The 24,119-nt window shown below is 43.7% G+C and overlaps 1 protein-coding gene across 1 annotated transcript in view; it reads right to left on the bottom strand.

The window, feature by feature from the left end:
• The window catches only part of CLSPN (claspin), a 41,354-nt gene that overhangs the window by 4,351 nt on the left and 12,884 nt on the right, over positions 1-24,119 (bottom strand). Inside the window, exons 10-22 of the mRNA XM_087970391.1 lie at positions 21,844-22,052; positions 18,246-18,439; positions 17,769-17,833; positions 16,741-16,946; positions 15,338-15,498; positions 14,493-14,707; positions 11,636-11,747; positions 9,134-9,221; positions 7,967-8,094; positions 7,376-7,540; positions 7,140-7,261; positions 3,506-3,636; positions 1,167-1,260 (exon numbers count right to left, since the gene is read on the bottom strand). Coding sequence (XP_087826517.1) covers positions 1,167-1,260; positions 3,506-3,636; positions 7,140-7,261; positions 7,376-7,540; positions 7,967-8,094; positions 9,134-9,221; positions 11,636-11,747; positions 14,493-14,707; positions 15,338-15,498; positions 16,741-16,946; positions 17,769-17,833; positions 18,246-18,439; positions 21,844-22,052 — 1,890 coding nt within the window. The remainder of the gene's footprint in view (positions 1-1,166; positions 1,261-3,505; positions 3,637-7,139; positions 7,262-7,375; positions 7,541-7,966; positions 8,095-9,133; positions 9,222-11,635; positions 11,748-14,492; positions 14,708-15,337; positions 15,499-16,740; positions 16,947-17,768; positions 17,834-18,245; positions 18,440-21,843; positions 22,053-24,119) is intronic.

The raw sequence follows: 24,119 nt of genomic DNA, 5'->3' as shown, positions 1-24,119 counted from the left end.
GCTTACCTGATTGTTGGTCTGATGTTAACCTTGGAGTTAATCTATGCAGGTCTGAGTGCTGATTACTGGTGGGGAGGTTGCCATCCCCTTTTGTGACCTTCTGACCAGCAAAGTCAATGGGGAAGCCAGATTCACTTAAGAACTGTGTCCCTAACTCAACAACGGCAGCGATTCACTTAATAACGGTGGCCAGGAAGATTGTAAAATGGGGTGAAACTCACTTAAGCAACAGTCTCGCTAAGCAGCAGAAATTTGGGGCTCAGTTGTGGTTGTAATTCAGAAACCACTGATATCCTTAATCAAGCTGGTTTTGTGAGCTGGTATTTTATTAGCCTGCGTCACTTTTTAACCTAGGAGTATTCAAAGTGATTTTGATGGTTGTTCTTAACTTTGGTGGAGGGAAGTAAGGATACAGAGAAAAGGGCAATGATACAAAATTAGCAAGGATGAATCACATTTATTTGGCTGGCACACACAAAATAAGTTCTTTTAAATCCTAGAAGAAAAGCAACATTTCTCATCTTTGTCTCCGCTCTCCCTTCAGCCTGTGACTCAGCCTTACTAATTTTAGATAGTTGGCCAAGAGAGAGGGGGGGGGGGGGAGAGTTCAGGGTTGTTGATTAAAAAAAAAAAACTATGGTAAGCTTATTAAAGTTGCCTTAATTTTGATGTGTTTTGTGGATATCTAACATCATCTCTTCCGCTCAATTTTTGACCAGCCTAATGTAGAGTTCCTGTCTGTCTGTCTAATTTATCTTAATTTATCCATTAATAATCACCCATTTCTAGGAGATTATTATTATTATTATTATTATTATTATTATTATTATTATTAATTTTTTCCCATGTTTCAATTATCATCTTTTATTTTGTGGTTGATATTATAACCTGCTAGGAGTCTCTCAATTATAGGTGGTTAAAAAAAAGTCAAACCAGACAATAAAATAGTAATTAAAATATAGCAATGATTTTTTGCAAGTGCACAATTGAAATTCAGCCATAAGGAAAATCCAGCAACCATAAAGAGACGGATTAAACACATGCATTGCCTTGCCTTGATTTTTTTTTAAAACAGCCAATTTGGAAAAAAGAAATCACAGAATATAGTCCTTTTTTTCTTAAGGTATAACTTCTGCCGTTCATAAAGGGGAAAAAAAGAGGGATACCTTTCTTTTGTAATGACTTATTGGTGAACTTTTTGGCCAGTCTCATGAACTGGCTATCCTCATCCACATCTTCCTCCTCCTCTCCTTTTGTAGACTGTGAATAAGCAGAAGAACTTGCATTAGGCAAAGTAGCAAGAAGGAAAGAAAGAGACAAGAAAAATAATAATAGCCTGAACAAAATCACTATCTACTAGTCAGCACCAAGCTTTAAAAACACACCGATTTAAGAGCATTTGTGAGGACAAAGCCATTTTTGCCAGCCATGAGAGAGGGGGCAAAACATCCCACTCTCGGACAAAAGACTATTCATCATGTTTGAGTCTTATTTATGTTCTGCCGTTAAAGTTTTAAACGTACAGGTGGCCCTCAACTTACAACAGTTCATTTAGTGACTATTCAAAATTACTAACAAAGTTTCAAAGCACTGAAAAAAGGAAACTTATGGCTGTTTTTCAAACTTGCAGCCATTGCGGCATCCCTGTGGTCACGTGATCAAAATTTGGACGCTTGGCAACTGGCGTGTACTTATGGTGGTTGCAGTGGCCCGGGATCATGTGACCGCCTTTTGCGACCTTCTAACAAGCGAAGTCAATGGGGAAGCCAGATTCCCTTAGCAAACCATGCTACTAATTTAACAAATGCAGTGAGTCACTTAACTGTGGCAAGAAAAGTCGTAAAATGGGGCAAATTTAACAAATGCCTCACTTAGCAACAGAAATGTTGGGCTCAGTTGGGGTTGTAAGTCGAGGACTACCTGCGTTTACTTATAAGACTTATACGGCCACCCGTTAAACTTGGGTGGCTCATAAAAAACAAAAGAACTTTGCCGAAAGAACAATAAACCCAGCATTAAACAACTCTAGATGTGCTCAAAACAACATCCCTTCATATATTAACATTCATATTTATTGCAATCCAGTCCAGTTCTAGTGCAAGAATATATATCTCTTATGTATGTCTTGAAAACACACATATACATAAATATACACCTAAAAAGGCCAGGTTGCTATCATTATCGTTTGGACACATTATGTAAAGACTTAGCTTTCTGTAGAACTCTCCTTCTAAGAAAGGCGAAGCTATGAGGACCAGCAATAAGTCACCTTTTTCAGTGCTACGTTATCTTTGAACAGTCACTAAATCACTAGCTTAGGACTAACTATAGAAGACCTAAAGTCCAAACTGAAGAAAGAACATCCTGGACAAGTTATATCTATGCGGTTGCTAAAAATGAACACTGACTTGATGGCATATAATGAAAAGAATCAACAAATCAATCAATCAATCATTATTATTATTATTGAAATGCTGTATCTGGATATCCTTTGAGTTGTATATTATCACCCCTTTTTTTTGCTTTGAAAGCTGTTGCTCTGCAGTTGGTAAAACCAACTAGACCCCTTTATTTCATTTGTGAACTCTTACAAAGATCTTACTCCACAGTGCCTGATCAAATTGTATGCCTCATCAAACTTATAATTTACTATCGATTATCTGGGAGATATATTAAAAAGAAGGAATAAAATGATCGAATCGTTATTCTCATCTCACATGGAGACACTCCACAGGAGAATCATCAAGCTGGCAAACCATCCAGGCTAGTGGTGTCTATTTTCTTAGGTCAAATCTATATTTGAAATAGACCATAAGGGAAGCTTGGCATACTATTATATCCCCCAATTTACCTCCACAACAACAACCCTGTAAGGTAATTTGGCTGAGTGCCCAAATCATCTGCTAAGCTTTCATGGCAGACATCAACTTGGATCTCTCCAGTTCCCAGGTCCAGTCACTCAAAGGCTGCATTTTTTCCTCTGTCCCAAGAGGGGGGAAAATGCACTATTCCTGCAAGAATAGTCAGCCGCTGGATTGATGCAAAGAGTAGAACCAGATATTTAAAAAAAAAAAATTAGGCCAGGGGTCTATTTGGGGCTTCTAGCCTAGGCTGCATGTTCTCCTGGCCTACTCTGAGGAATACAGGTAGTCCTCAACTTATGACCACAATTGAGCTCCAAATTTCCATTGCTAAGTGAGACAATTGTTCATTGAGATTTGCCTCATTTTATGGCCTTAGTAACAAGGTTGTTAAGCGAATTGGACTTTGCTTGTCAGAAGATTGAAGAAAGGGATCCTGTGACTTTGGGACACCGCAGCCTATCATAAAGACATGCCAGTTGCCAAGCATCCAAATTCTGATCCCGTGACCACTGCTGCAAGGGTAGGAAAACCGGTCATCGGTCGCTTTTTGGAGTGCCGTTGTAACTTCACACAGTCACTAAATGAACCGTTGTAAGTCGAGGACCACCTGTACATGAATTGGTACCCTATGCTGGGTTTACCTGTTCTCGAAACCACTGCTCTCGTTCAAAGCGCTCCTTCCTCCACTTGGCCTCCGTCTCTTCAAGGTGATTCTCATTCTCATCCCCGCTGTCATCATCCCTGTGAAAATCGTCTCCCTCGGGGAGGTCATCTGAGAATGCAACGCACAAAAGGAAAATAAGCTCCTCGCCCCCCGTCTAAGCCTCAGTGGTCGTTTTAGAAGAAAAAGGGTAATTTGAGAAAAAAGCATCTGGACTCAGAGGAGAAGGCGTGAGATCTGTGACCAGGGCAAAGGGATAACGGATAATGGAAAAAAAGGGGGGGGGAAATGTCGGGGCAGACAAGAGCTTGTTAAAAGGAAAATCCCTTTCAAAATCTAACATTTAACTTCCCTTAAAATTTCCAGACAAAACATTAAACATTATGGCAGAATAAGATTGAAAGCTGACCTGACTAAACAGTGGGCATACAGAGAATATAGCAATAGCACTTAGACTTATATACCACTTCATAGTGCTTTACAGCCCTCTCTAAACGGTTTTAGAGTCAGTATATTGCCCCCAACAATCTGGGTCCTCATTTATATATATGTGTGTGTCTGTGTGTGTGTGTTTTCTTAAGTTTTCGCGGGTACTTACATGTATGGTATTCAGCTTTGTTCGGGTATTTTCCCACGTCATTATAATTGTGCTTTTAAAGTTGTAGCAACGTTTCGGCAGAATCTCAACTGCCATCATCAGGCTTCTGTATTGTGTTCGTCTGTGAGTCAGACTTTCACAGCCGATTCTGTTTTAAATTTGGGGCAGCCTATTGCTGTGCCAGAATGGTTTTTTCTTCATCCTGATTGGTTGGGAGTCTTGGTCTGTGTTTATTGGTCTTGGAGTTTTCTGTGTTCTGCTTGATTGGTGTTTCTAATATCTTCTGTCTGTTTTGTAGCTTTTTTTGTCTTGATTGGCTGGCAACATTGTGTTTCCTAGTATTGGAGGCTTTTAGTGCGGCTTGGCTCCGAGTAAACGGATCGCTATCATTGGGGTGTGTTTGAGCTGGAGGTATTGGGGGTCTGTTTGTGCCCAGGTGTTTGCCTGGCTTGTGGTGTGGAGATTGTTTTGTTTGAGAGTGCAGCCTTCCAGATAATTGACAGTCTGGTGGAGTCATCTCTTCTATTCATGCTTTCTGGTCTTTTTTCAATCTCTATGGCTTCTCTGATAATTCTGTGGCTGGAGTTTTCTATAGTGGCTAGGGTTTTGGTGCCATTGAAGTTGATGCTATGACCTGTGGCTTTCATGTGTTGGACTAGTGAGGAAGTGTGTTCCAGCTTTTTTACTGCATTTTTGTGTTCATCCAGGCGGGTACTTATTCTTCTATTGGTCTGTCCAATGTATGTGGCCGGGCATGATGCACAGGGGACTTCGTATATGCCTTGGTTTTCCAGGTCAATTTTATCTTTGGGGTTTCTTAGGATGGCTGCTATTTTTCTGTCTGTTTTGAAGGCAGTCTTGATGTGATGCCTGTGTAGTAACTTACTGATTTTGTCTGTAGTACCTCTTATGTAGGGCAGGACAGCTGTTCCATAGGTCTGTTCATCTTCTAGGTCTCCATTATGTCTCAGTGTGTTTTTGTGGATCAAGCCAGTGATTTTGCTTTTGTGGAAGCTGTTAGCTGTCAGTACTTTAGTCGGGGTGCATAGTTCAGTCTTTATATGTGTCTTGTTTGGTTCTGGCAATTAGTGTTTTGGCCACGGAGTTTATCTGTGCTGGGTGGTGGTGGGATTGGGCGTTGAGGTAGCGGTTGGTGTGTGTTTTCTTCTGGTATACGGTGTGTCCTAGTGTGCCATCTATTTTTTTGTAGATTAGTTTATCTAGGAATGGTAGTTGTTTGTTTGTTTCCGTTTCCATGGTGAATTTGATTTTGGGGCGTGTACTGTTTAGGTGTGTTAGGAAATTGTTTAGGTTTTCTTTTCCATGGGGCCAAATAACAAATGTGTCATCGATGTATCTTAACCATAGTTTGGGTTTGTGGGCGGCATTGGCTAGGGCTCTGGATTCGAATTCTTCCATGAACAGGTTTGCAATGACGGGTGACAGTGGTGATCCCATAGGGGCTCCTTCAATTTGCTTGTATCTTTGTCCTTTGTATATGAAATATGTGTTGGTTAAGCAGTGTTCTGTTAGTTCCATGAGGTGTTTGGGTGGTTGGTATACCAACACACCCAAACACCTCATGGAAGTAACAGAACACTGCTTAACCAACACACATATATGTATGTATGAACGTACGTGTATATACACACACACATTTTAAAAATTATACTTTTTCAACTTAAAAACTTTCAAAAGATAACAACATCAATAATGACTTTTCCAAAACGATGCTTCAGATTTGAATAAAAAAGGGAATTAAGGAATATATTAAGGAATACGATTATTCCTTAGGACAGTGTGAGAATCCTAATCAACTATCATAATTTGTAGAGGTAGTTCTTGACTTATGACCATAATGAACCCCAAATTTCCATTGCTAAGTGAGACAATTGTTAAGTGAGTTTTTCCGCATTTTATGACCTTTCTTGCCACAGTTGTTAAGTGAATCACTGCAGCTGTTAACCGCTGTTAAGTGAATCTGGCTTCCCCATTGACTCTGCTTGTCAGAAAGTCACAGAAGGGGATCACATGATTCCAGGACATAAATACATGGCAGTTGCTTAGCGGCTGCATTTTGATCACGTGACTGTGGGGATGCTGCAAGTGTCATAAAGGTGAAAAATGGTCATAAGTCTTTATTTCAGCCAAAGCGAATGAAAGGTTGCAAGTGGAGGACGACCTGTATCTCCTTTTCCCTTACTCAGAAGACCTAATCAACATGACATTAAGCCAGGCTTCTCCAAGGTGGAGCCTTCCAAACGTGTTCAGACGACTCTTTCTAGAACTCGGAATTCTGGAAGCTGTACTCCCAACTCATCTGGATGGTTCTAGATTCCATATGAGCCACGGTGGCACAGTGGTTAGAGTGCAGTACTGCAGAGGCTACTTTTGCAGTTAGGGTTAGGGTTTCAAACCCCACCAAAGGCTCAAGGTTGACTCAGCCTTCCATCCTTCCACGGTCAGTAAAATGAGGACCCAGATGTTTGGTGGCAACAGGCTTGACTCTGTAAACTGCTTAGAGAGGGCTGGAAAGCACTGCGAAACAGTACGTAAGTCTAAGTGCTATTGCTACCGTATTTGCCGGCGTATAAGACGACCCGGCGTATAAGACGACCCCCCACCACCACTGGAAACGCCCTCCAGAAATCCCCGGGGCTGCAGCGGCAGGGCAGAGTGCCAGGGGCCGTGGGAAGAGCAGGAAGGCTGCAGCCTCGGGCGGAGCGAGGCGAGCGGGATGAAGCGGAAGCGACGCAGGGATCCGGAAGCCAGAGGCGCCTTCGCTGCGCCCAACAAGCCTCCGAAAGCCGGCAGTGGATATACCGGCGTATAAGACGACCCCCCCACTTGGAGGCATGTTTTTCGGGGCAAAAAAAGTCGTCTTATACGCCGGCAAATACGGTATATTAGGACATATTTTCGTGGCCTTCTAGAGCCTTTGGGATTTCTACTAGCCTAGGACTGCAAACCCTGGGAACACAAAACTTGACGAAGACCGGCACACTACTCGTCATACCTATGTTCTTCCATCGGAACTTCCTCGTCCTGCCAGGACCATCACTGTGCAGGTCTCCATCGAGAAGGTACCTCTCCTGATACAAGCGCAACTGCCGTTTATCATCGTCAAGCATCATCTTCCTGGAGAGGAAGCAGGCCAGGAAAGGGAACTTGAGTCGTTTCCATTCAGAAGAACTCCGCAAAAACGGAAGCACAACCATAGATAAGTGCACCGATATGCAGCCAGATACTTACGTGTGGATTTTGTTGACTTGATCGTGAAGTTCTCCATCGGCTGGAAGAACCTCATCAAGAACATCTTCTTCATACTCATTGAGTTCCTCGCCATCGTATTCATCTTCACTTCCCCCTTCGCTGCCCGAAAGCTCAGCTTCATCTTCCATGAAATCCTGTAAATTGCTGAAAGGAGTTGGGGGGGGGGAAGAATTCAAGTTGAGTTGAAAAGGAATTAAAAGCAATATTGTTTACAAAAGCCGGCAAGGATCTCCAGGAGATAATATATTTCTTTCGGCTCTGCTATTAGCAACACAAGAGTTGCACTAAGATTCATAGTAGAGAACTCATTTCTAATTCGGTGAAATGTAGGAAGAGAAATGGAAGGTTGGAAGCAAAATCCAAGCTAAGGGATAGTTGGGTTGCCGCAATAAAACTTTATTTGTAATATCAGTTCTTCATTCCTTCTGCATAAGGTTTAATAAACTTCTCAGACAAGCTGTTTTTAAAAGGTTACTTAACCTATTTTTCCCCATTTTGTTTTATGCAGTTTTAAAGAAAGATTTAAGGATTTAATCAATTTTGCCAGGAAGGTTAGAAGGTGTTACTTACAATTTATTCTTCCTTCCTTCCCTTCGCCTCAGTTCTTCCTCTTCGTCATCAAATTCTAACTCATCACCTCTTTCTTCCTCCTGATCGCTCTCCTCCTCCTCTTCCTCCTCCTCTTTGCACTTTTCATCCTAAGAATCAGGAAAAATATCAAGTTCATGAATTCTTGAAACATGGTAACATATTCTTTAATATTTTCCACTATCTCTACTTGTTTTTTTTCCTTTGGCTGAGTTAATATAATCATACATATCCTAAAGGAAGAATACAATTATATTAACTGGGAGCAAAAGAAAAAAAAAAATGAGATTAGCAGCCCAGAATAAATTCACCAAAAGTTTTTTGTTAGGAGGAAAAAAACGAAACCAAGTGCCCAGGATTTAGCCCTACTCAGAAGTCCTACACAGATTACCAGTTGAAATCTCAAAGATAACAAACAGGTAACAGAACATGGTAGGGAGTGGGGAAGCTTCCAATTTGCTCTTTTCCAACCCAAAACAAGGAATGATCAAGTACAGGCTGTCCTCGAGTTACGTCCACCATGGAGCTTAATATTTCGGTTGCATAGCATGGTAGTTGTTAAGTGTGTTTTGCCCCGTTTTACACAGTTTGTTAAGCGAATCACTACAATTACAAAGCAAATCGTGGAGTCATTAAGCGAATCCGTCTTCCATTAGCTTTGCTTGTCAGAAGCTGGCTGGGAAGGTAACAAATGGGGATTATGTGACCCCGGGATAGTGTAATGGTCACAAATACACCCCAGTTGCCAAGTGTCCAAATTTTGATCACATGACCATGGGGATGCTGCAGTTGTAAGGTGTGAAAACTGGTCATAAATCGCTTTTTTCTATGCCGTTGGAACTTCGAACGGTCACTAAATGAATGATTGTAAGTCAAGGACTACCTCTGTGTAAAATAAGAGGGAATAATGAGCATTTAACGTAATAGGAACTATTCTTATATTTATTGGACAATAAAGTTGCTTTAGTGCAGAATTTTATTTTGAGAATCCTGCCGTTATGTTCTTCTAAATGGGTGAAAAGAGGGGCGAGAAAATATTGTTCTAATTGCTGAGGAATTAGGACTGGAAACCCTGTTTCAGGACTGGACTGGCACGTGTGCTTTAAGCTCCGTGTGGACATTTAAGCTCCAATTGTGCACAGTACTTACTTCTTCCTCACTGTCAAAAGGATGATCATCTGTTAAAAGCTGGAATTCCCCAAATTCCTCTTCTTCCTCTTTATCTTCGGCCTCCCTGCTTGAAAAATAAGCTTTTTTAAAAAAAGAAAATGCAGCAGGAATGTAGCTAATTGGACATGCCAGTTTAATTGCTGAATGCGTTGACTTAACTAACCGAAACAGGACATGTAGAAACAAACAGCTATTGAGTGCATCGATTTTTATTGAACATGCCCTTTAAATTGGTACGCCACTCAACAGGAGCGCAAGGTGATCTAATATTGGTATGTATCTTTCATCTACAGCAGGGGTGTCAAACTCGTGCCCTGCAGGCTGGATGCGTCAGGAGCTGGCCACGCCCAGCCCCGGTTTAGCAAAGGGGGAAAAAGTTGCAATACGTCACATGGTGACAATGCGAGTTTGACACCCCTGATCTAAAGCATAAAAAAAAGGGAGAATTCCAGAATGTGGTTGCCATGACTGAAAAGCCCATGTCTGATTCTGTAGGAGCCATCACGACAGACTCTGGTAAGGCTGGCAGAAAATGGACAGATCCAGCAGGGAATTCATCCTGGCCTAAAATTATTTCTTGGTAAAACTAGCTTCTTGAAGCAGCTTTGAGATGCATACTGTTGATTAAAGATCCCATATAGTCTAGACCAGGGGTGGGCAAACTTTTTGGCTCGGGGGCTGCATTGACTTTTAAAATTTGACAGACGGGCCGGGTCAGCACAAGATTTTTTGGGAATCGCCCCCCACCCTTCCCCCTTCTCCTCCTTCCTCCCCTCGGAGGCCCCTGAGTCAGGAGTTGCTACCGCCGGCACGGCTCCAGTCCCGCGTGCTGCCTCGGGAAGGGAAAGGCAAAAAGGAAGAGCTGCGGTGGTGCTTTGCAATGGCGCAGCAGCGGCATCGAGGCTCAGGCTCAGCGGCTCCTGGTTTTGCCTTTTCCTTCCCAAGGCAACACGGACTGGAGCCGCGCGAGCTGCGCCGGCGGTAGCAACTCCTGACAGCCCCAGCCAGACACCTGAGCGGAGCCCGGGTGGAACTGCCTGTTGCTGCTGCCGGAGCACCGCCGGGTCGCCTCCTCCAAGCAGCCTGCCCGCCCGCCGGGCTTCCCTCCGCCGCGCAGCTCGGGGCCAGGTGAGAGCGCCCGCGAGTTAAAAGGAAGCCGAAAGTTGCTGGGAAGTTGCTCGGGTTTCCGGGGCTTCCAGGCTTAAACTTTGCACAGGCAAAGTTTGCAGGCGGGAGCGTCTTCCGCCGAGGAGCAGGAAGGGTTCTGCCCGGCGGGCGGGCGGGCTGTTTGGAGGAGGTGACCCGGGCGGTGCTCCGGGTTTCCCCTCGGCCGCGCGGCTCGGGGCTAGGCACGAGCACCCGCAAGGAAAAAGGAAGCCGCAAGTTGCTGGGAAGTTGCTCGGGTGCTGGGAGCAGGCTTTAAAGTGCCGCCCGAGCAGGACCGCCAAGCCGGGAAACGGGGCACCAAGGCAGGGCAAGGCTCCACCAGCAGCGGCCTAGCTTTAGGTGGCTCCAAGCAGCCCACTCCAAGCAGCCCGCCCGCCCGCCCGCTGGGCGGAACCTTCCCGCTCCTCAGCCGGAAGACGCTCCCGCCTGCAAACTCTGCCTTTGCAAAGTTTAAGCCTGGAAGCCCGGAAAAATAGGGGATCGGCGGGGACTCACCTTCAGAGAGGTCGCACTCGAAGGTGATTTCAACTCCCAGCCAAGGCCTTTGCAAAGTTCTTCTTTTCTTTCCTACCCGAGAGCACTCCGCACTATTTTGCAGCTTTGGGGCCACGCGGTGCAGGGCAATACGCCACGCCCAGCGATTTTTTTTCAGGGCGGGCGGATTGGACAGACTAACGGGCCGGATGTGGCCCGCGGGCCGTAGTTTGCCCACCCCTGGTCTAGACAATGTATTCCACTGACATACATTTCCCATACATAGTTCTCAAACGAAGGATGCTTTATACAAGTACAAGCAAAAATCTGAGGCGACAGAGCCAAGATCTGCCTCCCATAAGAAGAACTGAACTGGGCAAAGGAACTTCTGACTAACCGAACTTGCAGACTATTCAGGACAGAATGAGAGAGCCAAGCCTACTCGGGGAGTCATGAACAAAATAAAATGTCCAACATTCACAAGTTGACCTAACAAGCAATCCACGTCCTTTCTTTGCTATAAATCAGGTTAAAGCTAATTTTCTTAATCTCCCTTCCAGTAAAAAGATGAGCATTCAGAGAGAGAGAGAAAAATGCTGCCCCTTGTTCATGATCTGGCACAAAAGGAATTCAACCCTGTTAAAAAGCTGGGATGTTCAGAGATTTTAAAAAAAAACCCCACCTGATTAGATTTTTCTCCCCAATCCAAACCTGAAACACTCAGTAGGCACATGCCTCGCTAACCAACATCTTATTATTTGAACTTCACAGCAGCTTTTATATTCACCTCTCGAGGATGGTTTTGTAAAGTGAAATACTTTGCATGTCTCCATGCCTTACCTCCCGGTTGGAAAAGAGTTAGAAAAAAGAGAGAGGGGTTCTTCCCCTGCCTCTTCGGTTCTCCTCTTCTTTTTCAGTTTAGAAGTGGCCGACGATGCCTGAAGAGGAGAATCTGAGAAATCAGAAACAAGAGGTCTTTAGAACAGGATCTAACTGCAGATCTAAACATAAAAACAACTATTCTGCTTCTTCTGCTACGGGGAGAAATTTCTGCTACTTTATGCCAGACACAGACCAGATCTAGCCTGAATAATTGTTTGTGATCTCTGAATTCTTCTCTATTGTGTCAAACGTTAGCAGCATAGTTTAATGTAGGAGACCCACCAAAGACTCATATAAATTCCTAAAAAGGTAGTTTCCCCTGTCCAATCATGTCTGATTCTAGCGGGTGGTGCTCATCTCCGTTTCTTAGCTGAGGAAGCCAGTATTGTCCAAAAACATTTCTGTGGTCATATGGCCAGCAGGACTATACACCGAGGTACACAGAATGCTGTTGCCTTCCTATTGAAGTGGTACCTATTTATCTACTCACATTTGCATGCTTTCAAACTGCTAGGAATTAAATAAATTCCTAAAAGAAGCTAAATAGTTAAAAAAAAATGTAGAAAAGGTGAATTCTTTCCATGCATATAATGTGGCCTTACTCACTTCACACCATGGTCCAATCCTCTGAAGATCTTACCCCTTCTCAAATGCAAAGGATGGGCTTTGGCCACCATAAAATTGCCCTCTACTCGCCTAGTTACTTTAAAGAAACAGGTTTCACACAGAGATCAGCACAGCTTTTTGAACTGAGCTTTATGGAATCCTAGACTTCTACGATAATTTGATGGGACTCCAATGGAGACTATACTGGAGGGGTGGGAAGTTTGTTTGAACACAACCAGGGGTTCCAACAGCAGCATTTCTTAAGTGCAGCAGAAAAGAGGGGGCTGGTGAGCTGAATTCAGAAGCTCCACCCTTCTCCCAAGGACATTTGTGCTCATGATGACTCACTGTGTGTGTCTGAGAGCCAAGTAGCAGGATTCTCAGGTTAACTTATTTAACTAACAGATTTTTTGGGGGGTGGGGATGGCAAATCCTTGGAATAGAAGAGCACAGAGATTAAATGCTCTCAGTTCAGTTGGCTGGAAAAAATGATGTTGAGAGGTAGCCTTAAGTGGTTCTATTATTAATTATTCCACTTCTAAAATGGCTGTTGCCCTGGAACCAACAAACCTTGAGTACTTGGCATCCAAGGTAAGAGCTGGTCTGACCCATGGGTCAAATATAATTTTCATACAGGGCTTAGAAATGTAGAAACCCCAATCCCTTGCCTGCATTTCGGTTGACAGAAGGTGAGTGCAGGATTTAGCACCAAGCCTGATGAAGATGGATGGAACACAGAATAATAGGGTTGGAGAGGACCTTGAAGGTCTTCTAGACCAGGGGTCACCAACCTTTTGGACCTCACAGACCACCCAACTCATAATTTTAAATCCCGGGGAGCAGTAATATGAATTTTGACTGATGGTGGCTTGCTGACGTTGGTGGGAGAGAGAGAGAGACAGATCTGATCTAACTCTCTCTCTCTCTCTCTCTCTCTCTCTCACACACACACACACACAGAGGCAGGGGTGGGATTCAAATTTCTTAACAACTGGTTTTTGGGTGTGGCCTAATTTGTGGGTGTGGCTTGGTGGTCATGTGACTGGCTGGGCATGGCTTGTATGTAAATATTATAAGTATTTATGTAAATATTGAATTTTTTTATTAAAAAAGAGCAACTTTTACCCAAAATCAGCAAAGCAGGCAGGCACATTGAGTTGCTCACAGAATCACAGATTCACTTAGAAATCTGGGTTTCTGCCATTGGCTATCTGAGCCTGCACTAAATAACACAACCTTCGGTCCTAAAGGAGGTTCGGCTCTGCTTAAAAGCAGAGCCAAAGATCTCAAGATTAGCTAGAAAGTAATAAATCCAACCATTTCCTGCTTTCTAGCTAATCTAAACCTCCCCATACAGCAGAATAGCTGATGGTCGGAAAAAGAAAAGAAAAAAAGGAAAAATAGCAACTTAGCAGGCAAATTTGCCAGGTAAGGAGTGGGCGGGGAAGGTTCCCGTGGGCAATGTAAGCGGCGCAGTCTTGTGTTCCCGCGCTCCCTGGACTAATTGCTTTGGGGGGTGCTCTGGGGGTGACATTTCTCTGCGGACCACCGGTTGGCAACCTCTGTTACAGACCAACCCTCTGCTCAAACAGGAGATCCTTATCATTCTGCACAATTCAGTCTATTTTTGAAAACCTCCAGTGATGGAGCACCCACAATTTCCAGAAGCAAGCTGTTTCAGATTAATTGTTCTGTTGGGAATTTTTTTCCCATTGTTCTAGGTTGGATCTCTTTTCCATGATCTTCCACCCGTCACTTCTTGTCCTGCCCTCAGGTGCTTTGGAGAATAGGCTGTGTCCCACTCTTCTCCATGACAGCAGCTCTCAAGTACTGGAAGACGGCTATCATATCAATCCCCAATCCTTCTCTTTGTCTCTCTAGACCAGGGTGGGCAACTATGGCCCTTTTATGAATTATGGACTTCAACTCCCAGAATTCCTGAGCAAGCATGGCTTGCTCAGGAATTCTGGGAGTTGAAGTCCATAATTCATAAAAGGGCCATAGTTGCCCACCCCTGCTCTAGATGCACCTAGTTCCCTCAGTCATTCATCATGTGGTTTAGTCTCCAGACCCTCTTATCATCTTGGTTGCTCTTCTCTGCACTCTTTCTAGTCTCAACTTCTTTTTTGTATCACGGGGACCGGAACGGGACGTTTCTTAATTATAGCAATTATCCCTCCTGGGCTTTTTGGAGGAGACACCAACTTACCCTGTGATGGAAATTTTCCCGAGCAAAGATGGAGCAATTCCTCCATGTCTGACTTCTTGCCGCTGCCTGGGTTAGGAGAACGTTGATTCTGCCCAGAATACAGATCAAACAATTCGCCCATATTGGCATCCATCGCATTCTCGTCCAAGCTAGCCAAAGGCAGACGGCTCTTGCAGGACTGATATTTGTTCCGGTGAGGACCAACGTTCAAAAACCTGAAAGTCAAGACTGGCTTTTATAAGTTGTTCTTAAGGCCAATTCAGAGAGGTCCCCTCACCCACCCCCAATGGGATTTGTATAAACCATGGTTTATTGAAACAGACGGCAACTGCTGGCTGTATCCAAAATAACCAAGCCAACCACCAATAAGTGAGCCCTCTAGTTTTTGGACTTAGAAATCCATGTAGAACAGTGTTTCCCAGCTGTAGCCATTTTAAGATGTGTGGACTTCAACTCCCAGAATTCCACCATCACCAATATTCCAAAACCAGCAATATTCTGGGAGTTGAAGTCCACGCATCTTAAAACGGTTACGGTTGGGAAACACTGATATAGAATACTGTGACTCAGAGTAAGTTTCCATTCTCACAAGTTAGTAGTTCTTATAAGTTTTAGACTAGGCCAGAAGAGGAAAGTGTGCAAGGGGGTTTCAGGAATGCTACTTTAGAACATTAAACAGAATAACGGAATCTTGCCAAGTTATCCCTCTGCCTTTTCTTGTTTTGAGTTTCTTTCTCCTTTCTTCCCTACAATTTTAATGGTGCCTGCGGAGTTTCACCATTAGCATCAGTCCGTATCATCGTATATATTTTTAAATCTACGCTTTGTGTTCTTCTGCTACCTACCCATCTGCATCAAGCAACTGACTCTGCGTATCGTCCTCTAGGGAGAACTGAAATTGAAACCTCCCACTGGTTGGAACTGGGCTTTTCTCCTCGGGTGTAACGTTGTAGAGATCCTGGGAATCTTCTATGGGTAGCGATGGCTCCGATGTTTTTCCTGAACTCTGCGTAGATCCCAAACAAAATAGACATTCAGGAATACACGCCAGATCTTCAACCCGCATCAGAAAGTAAAACAGGGAAGGTGAGTGGAAAAGAATACTGAAGGACATTTGAAATTATCGATCACAACCGGGGCCAGAATTTCCATTGCTCAGTAAAGCTGCCGCTAAGTGAGCCACACTCAATTTTACAACCTTTTTATGCCACGGTTGTTACGTAAATCACCAGAGTTATTATTTATTTGGAAAATTTATATTGCCTCCTACATGCCCTCAGGCAACTTGTTAAATGAATCGCACGGTCGTTAAATGAATCTGGCTTCCCCCATTGTCTTTGCTTATTGGAAGCTGGCTGGGAAAGTCACAAACAGTGGCCACATGACGCAGGATGCTGCAACTGTCATAAACACATGCCAGTTGCCAAGCCCCTGAATTTTGATCATGTGACCCTGGGGGTGACCGGTTCTAAGTTACCTCTTCCAGTGCCATTGTAATTTTGAGCAGTCATGAAATCAACGGTTGTTAAGCCGAAGACTACCTGTGTGTCATAAACAAAGGCCTACAGAATAGCAACATCGGCACAGAAGAACCACATGCCTGGGAATCACTAGGAACCTGTTCGCAGAAATGTAGGTCTTATTAATGAACTGCCCTGTTCAGCCCTGGACTTTTAAAATAATTTCCTGGGCAAAGCGATCATAGCTACTACCCTCAAACCATGGCTCTTTCAGGGCAAGGCTCAAAACGATAAATGATGCCCAAGAGTGGAGCCTAGTTATCTGGAGCCATTTCATTGTGTGTGAGGGTGGGAGTTTCTTTGTTCTGCCTGCTAGCATTGGATGATCAATGCTGTGAAGGTAAGAGGAGAGCAACCCTACTAATCATTGATATTCTTGGTGGTATGAGAGGGATGGGTAGGGAAGTGGTGGATTCAAACCCCAGCTCAAAGATGCCAAACCTTCTGCAGAAGCTTTTGCGCATCGTTTAAAACAGGGGTCTTCCAACTTGGCCAGTTTAAGACTTGTGGACTTCAACTCCCAGAATTCCTCCTCCTCCAGTCATGTTAGCTCAGGAATTCTGGGAGTTGAAGTCCACAAGTCTTCAACTTGCCAAGTTGGAAGACCTTTGATTTAAAACCACGCAAGGCTTTCTTGATCCTTTCGCGCATTGTGTGCCTTTGTACTCTCGCTCATTCCTTTAGCATCAAACTCAAGTGCTGTAAAGACTAACACAACGGTGGCTTACCTTAGAAGCTGAGCTGAGGAAGCTTGTTTTGAAGAAGCCCGGAGAAGGAGAGCGGGCTGTCCCAATGGCAGAGAAAAAGTGGCCTCCGCGTCCCATTTGCTTATTACAGGGCTGATAAGAGGGGATCATGGAGCCGATGAGCTCAAAACTGCTGTTGTGGCTGTTCTCCTTTGCCAAGGTTGGCAGCAAAAATGAATCTTCATCCTCTAAGAGAAGGAAAAGGGCGAGGATAGAAAATAGGATCAGTTTTAGAGATATAATAAAAGTAAAAGCACTCAGCACTTCAGGGATAATAGTTGAAATCATATTTCTTTACAATTGAAAGAAACAATCCAATCAGCAGCACCTACAGGCGGACAAAGGAAGTCTGATGAAAGAAATAGAGGTAGTCCTAGATTTACAACCATTTGTTTAGTTCAGGGGTCCCCAAACTTGGCAACTTTTAAGACTTGTGGACTTCAACTCCCAGAATTCTCCAGCCAGCTATGGGAGTTGGAAGTCCACAAGCCTTAAAGTTGCCAAGTTTGGGGACCCCTGCGATAGATCATGTCACGCTGCCGTGACGATGTGAGTTTGACACCCCACCCTACCCCGATTTAAAGGAACCCTGTTTTGTCACTGTGGCTTGCCGAAGGATAAGTCCTTCGGGTTCAGCAAGGGCAGCTGGACTTAGGACTTGCTTTGAAGGATTTTGAAGAGCAGCTGCTTGGCCCGATCAGTCCCAGGGGTCACTTCCCAAGAAGCCTCTCCAAATACATGATTTGTCCGCCGTCTACCAAAAATGAAAACAGCAGTGCCACTAATCTATTCCCCCATGTTGTGCAATATATCTTTCAGAGGATTCTAAGATGGCAGTTTGATAGTTGGAGGCCTTGAGGACTTCTGTTTTTTTAATGGATGTCATCCACCCTGAGCGACAGGTGTGAGAAGCAGAATTTAAAAAGACAGTAGAGAAAAGATCTGCAATGCCCTTGTCTTGTTCACCAGGAAAAGGACAGAAAGAAACGACGTGGCGACAGATGTTCTACCTTGTTTCTCTGCTCTCTTGCTCAGGGCTTCTTCCAGCTCAACTTTTTCACCTGCCAAGAAACATCTGCAAAAAAAAAAAAAGAAGAAGAAGAAAAGAAAAACCCATTTAAGATATCAATATGATTTATCAGCGTAACACGCTACCGACGTTGATTTATTTTAAATGTGTCTTAAAGATTAGTTTTCTCTTGATTTTGGCTCCTTGAAAAATCCACCGAGCAATTATTCAAGGAAATGCAGCAAGTTAATTTTATAAACAAGGGAAAGTCCATTAATACAAAGGAATACAGACAAAGAGTTGCCCCGAGGCAACATGAGCGGCCAATAAATGTTCTAAAAAATTAAACACAGTTTTCACCAAGATGTTTTGGGCAGCGTTTGACAGTTATCAAAGATATCCGCTACCGGCTCTCCCAAAATAAGGTTTTGGGTATACAGCGGAAGCAGTTGCTTTTTGTCTGGATTTTTCAAAGTACCCTATTTTTGAAGAATTGTCTTTAAACAGGAGCAATGTTGACTCTGTGGAGGAAGTCTTTAAAGCAACACTGCAGGGCAACCCAACGTTGGCGGCTTCGTCTTCATCGGCCGATTCTTTGTCTGTTTCTTTATCATCTTCAAGATGGTTTTCCCCAAACTCTTCATGTTCCTCCTCCATCTCTCCATCTGGGTCCTAATGGAACAGGGTGACACACACACACACAGACAAAACTCCATGAGTGAAGCAGAACTACAGGTACTCCTGGATTAGAATCATGCGTTCAGTGATTGTTTGAAGTTAAAAAAAGAATTGGAAGGGACCTTGGAGGTCTTCTAGTCCAACCTCCTTCTCAGGATGGAAGTCTTATACCCGCGATGGCAAACCTATGGCACGCATGCCAGAGGTGGCCTGCAGAGCCTTCTCCGCTCCAGCTCAGCTGCGCATGCGCGCCTCCTGCTGGCCAGCTGGTCTTTGGGTCTCTGCTGTGCATGCCCAGGGAGGCGCATGCAGGGAGCAGGGCGAATGCGTGGGGGGATGCACACGTCCATGTGCGGGGCGTATGCACAGGTGCATGGGGCACATTGTTATGTATATGTAAATAACGTAGTTGGGTTGACAATATATAAACTACAAATATATATAGTTGTAGCTTTAAGGAAAAATACTGTAATGTATTATGCTGTGTTCTGGTTGGTTAATTAGGCTACAAGTTGTCATAAGAGGGAGCTATAGATCATGGTTTAATTCTCTTTCTCTTTTTCACTGATGATCTCTCTTGATACTTATACTGACTGACTACGGACTGATACTGACTAACCCTGTTTATTTTGATATTCTGTTGATATCAAAAGTTATTTGTTGTATTATGTTTTGATATTTGTCTGCTGTAAAAGACGTGAAACCGGTAAGACGACTTTATAACTAGATATTTCTGGACTGATAAAAAATGTGTATGACATGGACTGTTTATTGGACTGTGCTATTTCTTCAAGTAAACCTTAATACAACTTGTTCAACTCTGTGTGGCTGTATATTTATTCATAACTGTTCTCATAAAACCGTTTCCGTGTGCATATCCTTTTTATACAAGGGTTATTCTGCACATATCCTAACACACATGCATGGGGACACACATGCATGCATGGGATGCAAGCGGGGGGGTGGGATGCACACCTATTACATTTTGGGGGTGCCTGCTTGTGCTTTGGGCACTCGGTGCCCAAAAGGTTAGCCATCACTGCCTGATACCATTTCAGACAAAAGGTTTATGTCCATAAAGGGCTTAGGACCCTTTTTCACACTTATGACGGTTGGAACATCCCCAGGATCACACGCTTGGCAACTGACTCATATTTAGGACGGCTGCAGTGTCTCAGGATCCATGTGAACCCCTTTTGCGACCTTGTTACAAGCGAAGTCAACGGGGGAACCAGATTCACTCAACAATCTTGTTACTAACAGCTGCAGTAATTCATTTAACACCACTGTGGCAAGAAAGATTGTAAAATGGAGCAAAACTCATTTAATAACTGTCCCACTTAGCAACAGACATTGTGATTGTAAGTCAAGGACTACTTATATTTGCTGAAAGGGATAGGTAAAAAAAAAAATCATGGCAGCCTTGAAGGTAAGCTCACAAGGTGAACAGATGTTGTGCATATAAATCTGTCTCAAACACTGCAGAAGTCCTAGAATTTATTGTAATAATGGAACAGTGAAATATGGATAACCTTGTATGCCCCTCCCAAGGCTGTTCTGTTCTATTCTATTCTTTCTCCGTATGTTATTCAGTTAATCCCAGTGCAATTTACCTCAGACTGTTGTGTTGGCTTTCAGAATTCTAAGCCAAGCTGACCAAGAAGGCATAGTTGGAGAAGGCCACTATAGCATTTAAAACTACCATCAGGGACAAACTCCAGCAGAACTAATGATGCATCTTATGTTTCAGGTGGATCTTGACTACTTAAGGAGAACATCAATTTGTTGCATAGTCTAGAACAAGGGTCTTCAAACTTGGCAAGTTGAAGACTTGTGGACTTCAACTCCCAGAATTCCTGAGCTAACATGACTGGAGGAGGAATTCTGGGAGTTGAAGTCCATAAGTCTTAAAGCTGTCAAGTTTGAAGACCCCTGGTCTAGAACCCTGCCCTTACTACAGGAGGTATTTTATGCTCTTGCTAAAGGACCCCCAAATAATATCAAAATCCAATAAAAACAACACAGTTAATGCAACCAATCAACAGGAAAACAACCTCCCTTAAAATAAAATAATGCTGTTATAGAAATTACAACGTTAATGCAGTTAGGAATTTACAACATGTTAAGAAATTATTTAGTATGGTTCTGAAATAGGAGTTACTCTATGAATACTTATGTGAACAAATATGTGTCAACTGACATTAAAAGCCAGATGACCTGAAAGCAATTGTAATTTCCCTGGGCAAGAGTCATAGTGTCACCATTGAGAAAGTCCTGCTCACAACTAACCCACAAGCCAGATCCTGTTTTACAAAGTAAAACATGCAATGCAATAAGCTTCAGGAAACAAAGCTTATTGCATTGCATGTTTTACTTTTAAAGACTTTCTGCAAAATGAGCAAAGACTCATTTTGCAGAAGTTTGCATCAGGAAACCTTCCGATATGTATTCTACTGGTGGCAATTGCAGAATCGGCCTCTCCTTATGCAAAAGTATGAACAATAACAACAATAGATCAGAACCAAATATTTGTCCCTTATGACACCACCTTTTCTGAAAAGCAGGTATGAGAACCATCAAAAATATATTCCAGGAATCCCGAAGCTGCAAGTACATTCCATGGCCAGGACACCTCTGTAACCACGTTGTAACATGCAGTTGGGGAGAAGGAGCATAATGCAAATCAAGAACCAAAGTTCCTCTTTGCTTTACTTCATATTACAACTTATAGTAGCCAGAAGGAGAAAAAGGAAAACGCTTGAGAGATTATAGTAAAAGAAGCCGGGATACAACCCACTTGGCACCACTCAGAGAACCTGTTGCTTTCTCTTTGATACACAACCACTGAGCAGGGCTGTGGGTTGCATTGGGCATAATCCTGTCATCCTCAGCTTCATCTCCTACCAAAACGGATCTGATGACTGTATAACTAAGGTGGGATATAGAACAGCCATTCCATAATTTGGTGTTTTCCAGCCATATGAAACACAATAACAGATCAATGGCCTGGCCAGCTTTATTAGTGGCAGAGAAGGCATTTCAGCATTGCACAGACCAAACCTTTGTACCTTTATGTTCCTCCTTCTGTTTTTGATTAGCCAGGACAGCTCTGGGTATGGAGCGCAGGGACAGGTGAGGTTTCTGACTGCAAAGCTACCCAATAATTAAGCCTATATGACACCCATCACACTTATTTCAGTGCTTTGCTCTGGACAGCTGAAGCCTTTAAAAGACTTCATTACTTAATTATGGCTGGAGGGGGAAGGTATTCATTTCAAAGAATTTTTATCTTCTGGGCAGCAAGCCAAAAAAGGATCTCTCAGCTCAATTCCCTGGTTGATATCTTCCAACTACATGCAAAAACATGCCAAAGGAGGCAAAAAGAAAAGGAAAGAGACCTCCTGATTGGCTGCTGCTGCTTCTCCATCTTCCTCCTCCTCCTCCAATTCATCTGACATCTCCTCTTCCTCCTCCTCCTCTTCTTCCTCCTCCTCCATCACCTCCTCGTTATCCAGTTTGAACAACGCATGCCGCTTCTGGCGTTCTTCCGTCCTGCGAAGCTTCATGGCCGCCTGCAGCTTTGCCTTCAACATCTGTAACTTTTCACCTGGGTAGTCAAGGAAGACAGGTAGGTTGGATCCCCACATGAAGGCCCGCGCAACACACCTTTTTAGTTTATGGCCTCGAGCCATCATTTCAGCAAAGCTGCACGCAACTGAGCAAAAAAGCAATCATGGAGCACCTGAAAAGGGAAAGGCATTTCGCAAACTGCCTGGAAGAGCCCTGGGCTTTGTTTTCCAAGGCAGTTCAAACAATCCATCAACACCTTATGCTTCAAAGCATCCTCAAGTGCTGAGTTGCTCCCCAGGTTTCAGAACAAGACCCAAAAGGTTCTGTGTTCTTGGGGACAGGATGACCCCAGCAGTAGTTAATACTGTCTAGCACAGAAGGGCTAATCCTTGTTTAATGACCAAAATTGGGACCAGCAATTTGCCCATTAAATGAAGCATTTGCTAAGTGAAACTGCAACTGTGCTCATGATCTTACTTTCAGTTTTCCGTTGATTTCTTGACTTGTGAAGTTCATAGATGCAAGGACTGATTGTCCAATTAGTTTTTCAGAAGTTTCTATTTTTGGTTAGAAATGTTCACCATAACAAAAGGTAGGCAAAACAAACGAAAACAAAGACAGAAAATAGGAAACAGAGAAACAAGAAATTAAAAGAAAAAAAGATGAAAAGAAATACAATTGCGTTCTTTGTCCTTTTTTCTATCCATAATGATAATCTTAAACTTCCGCTAAATTTGATCTAGTTTTTGCCGACGTTTCTTTCTCATCATCCCCATAACTGTGAACTGTTGTTAAATGAAGCAGTCACCAAACAAGGACTACCTGCACTGAGACAGACCTGAAATATTTTCTCTCTTTATTTGGAATCTGCATGTTGATGTTGATTTCCTAACAGAGTAAAAAAAACCATGCCAACTTTCCTGATGAGACAGGACTAGGAAAAAAAAAACAGTTAAACTATCTTTGGATTTCAAGTCAGAAAAAGATTGCTTGAAGCAGAGCTAGATTATTTCTATGGCACTGTCAATAAGCAATCAGACCTGACTGAGGCAAATCAAGGAGACAGTCAACACTCAAGCCAAAGGAAGGATTTTTATTCCAGTGATGGACAATCCTGAAGCTTTTGCAACAAGACATAGAAACGATAGGGCTGACAGGCCTATATAGCCAATGCAAATGAATCGGCACCTGTTTAGACTGCATACCTACCTCTTCCTTTATTCAGATGCCAGGTTAGAACTGGCCAAGATCAGCTGAGAATTTGGTCCAGCTAAACTATTGGCCCTTTTCATCCCACTTGGCTATTGCTACCATCTCTGCTCTGTGAAAAATAGGGTCAAAACAAAGATCAACTCTGGCATGGAATTTATTTATTTTTTTAATAAAAATATTGTGGGTTTTGAATTTATGATCGATGGTTTTACTTGTAAACTGCCTTGGTGAGATTTGTATGAACAATTAACCTATGCTATCATGATATATTTTAATGCAAAGAGATGGGAAGGGCCTGGAAAACCGGGAAAAAACAGGTGTTTTCCATTGTTTGTTTTTTTCCAAATGGCTTGGGGTGGGGCCCCGCTGTTTTCCAGGTTTTTTCCAAGCCTTCCCATCTCTAGTAATACATGATAAAAAGATCCAGATTTCACCAGACATTTAAAAAATGAAAATTAACAGCTTCCATAATGGCCACATGATGCAGTTGCAATTGCTTTCTAGATTTTATGCACTGGTAAAGGACAGTTAAGTGATCCATCCATATCCTTATGACCCATTGAGATCCCCATATAGGCCGGGGGGGGAGGGGGCCGCCCCCCAAGGGCGCTCAAAGAAGGGGGCCCGGGAGCTTTCCGCGCCGTCCCCCCTCCCCCCGCGGCGCCATCCCAGGTCCCTTCGCCGCCGCCGCCTGCCTGTCTGGTGTGGGCGCTGCAGAAATAACTCGCCTCCTCAGCGAGGCGGTCCGGTCCGCAGGGGGGGGGGGGGGCGGGCGGGCGGGGCGGGGTGGGGGGTGGGGGGCAGGCGCTCAGAAGGGCAGACCCCCTGAAGCGCCTGGTGCGGGGGGGGGGGGGGGGGGGGGGGGGGGGGGGGGGGAGAGAGAAGGGGGGCA

This window comes from Notechis scutatus, chromosome 8 (assembly GCF_049901735.1).
Source record: "Notechis scutatus isolate UNSWTSFEM ecotype Mainland chromosome 8, rNotScu1.2, whole genome shotgun sequence".
NCBI lineage: Eukaryota > Metazoa > Chordata > Lepidosauria > Squamata > Elapidae > Notechis > Notechis scutatus.
The sequence above is the reverse complement of the archived record's forward strand: the minus strand, read 5'-3'. Positions and strand labels throughout refer to the sequence as shown.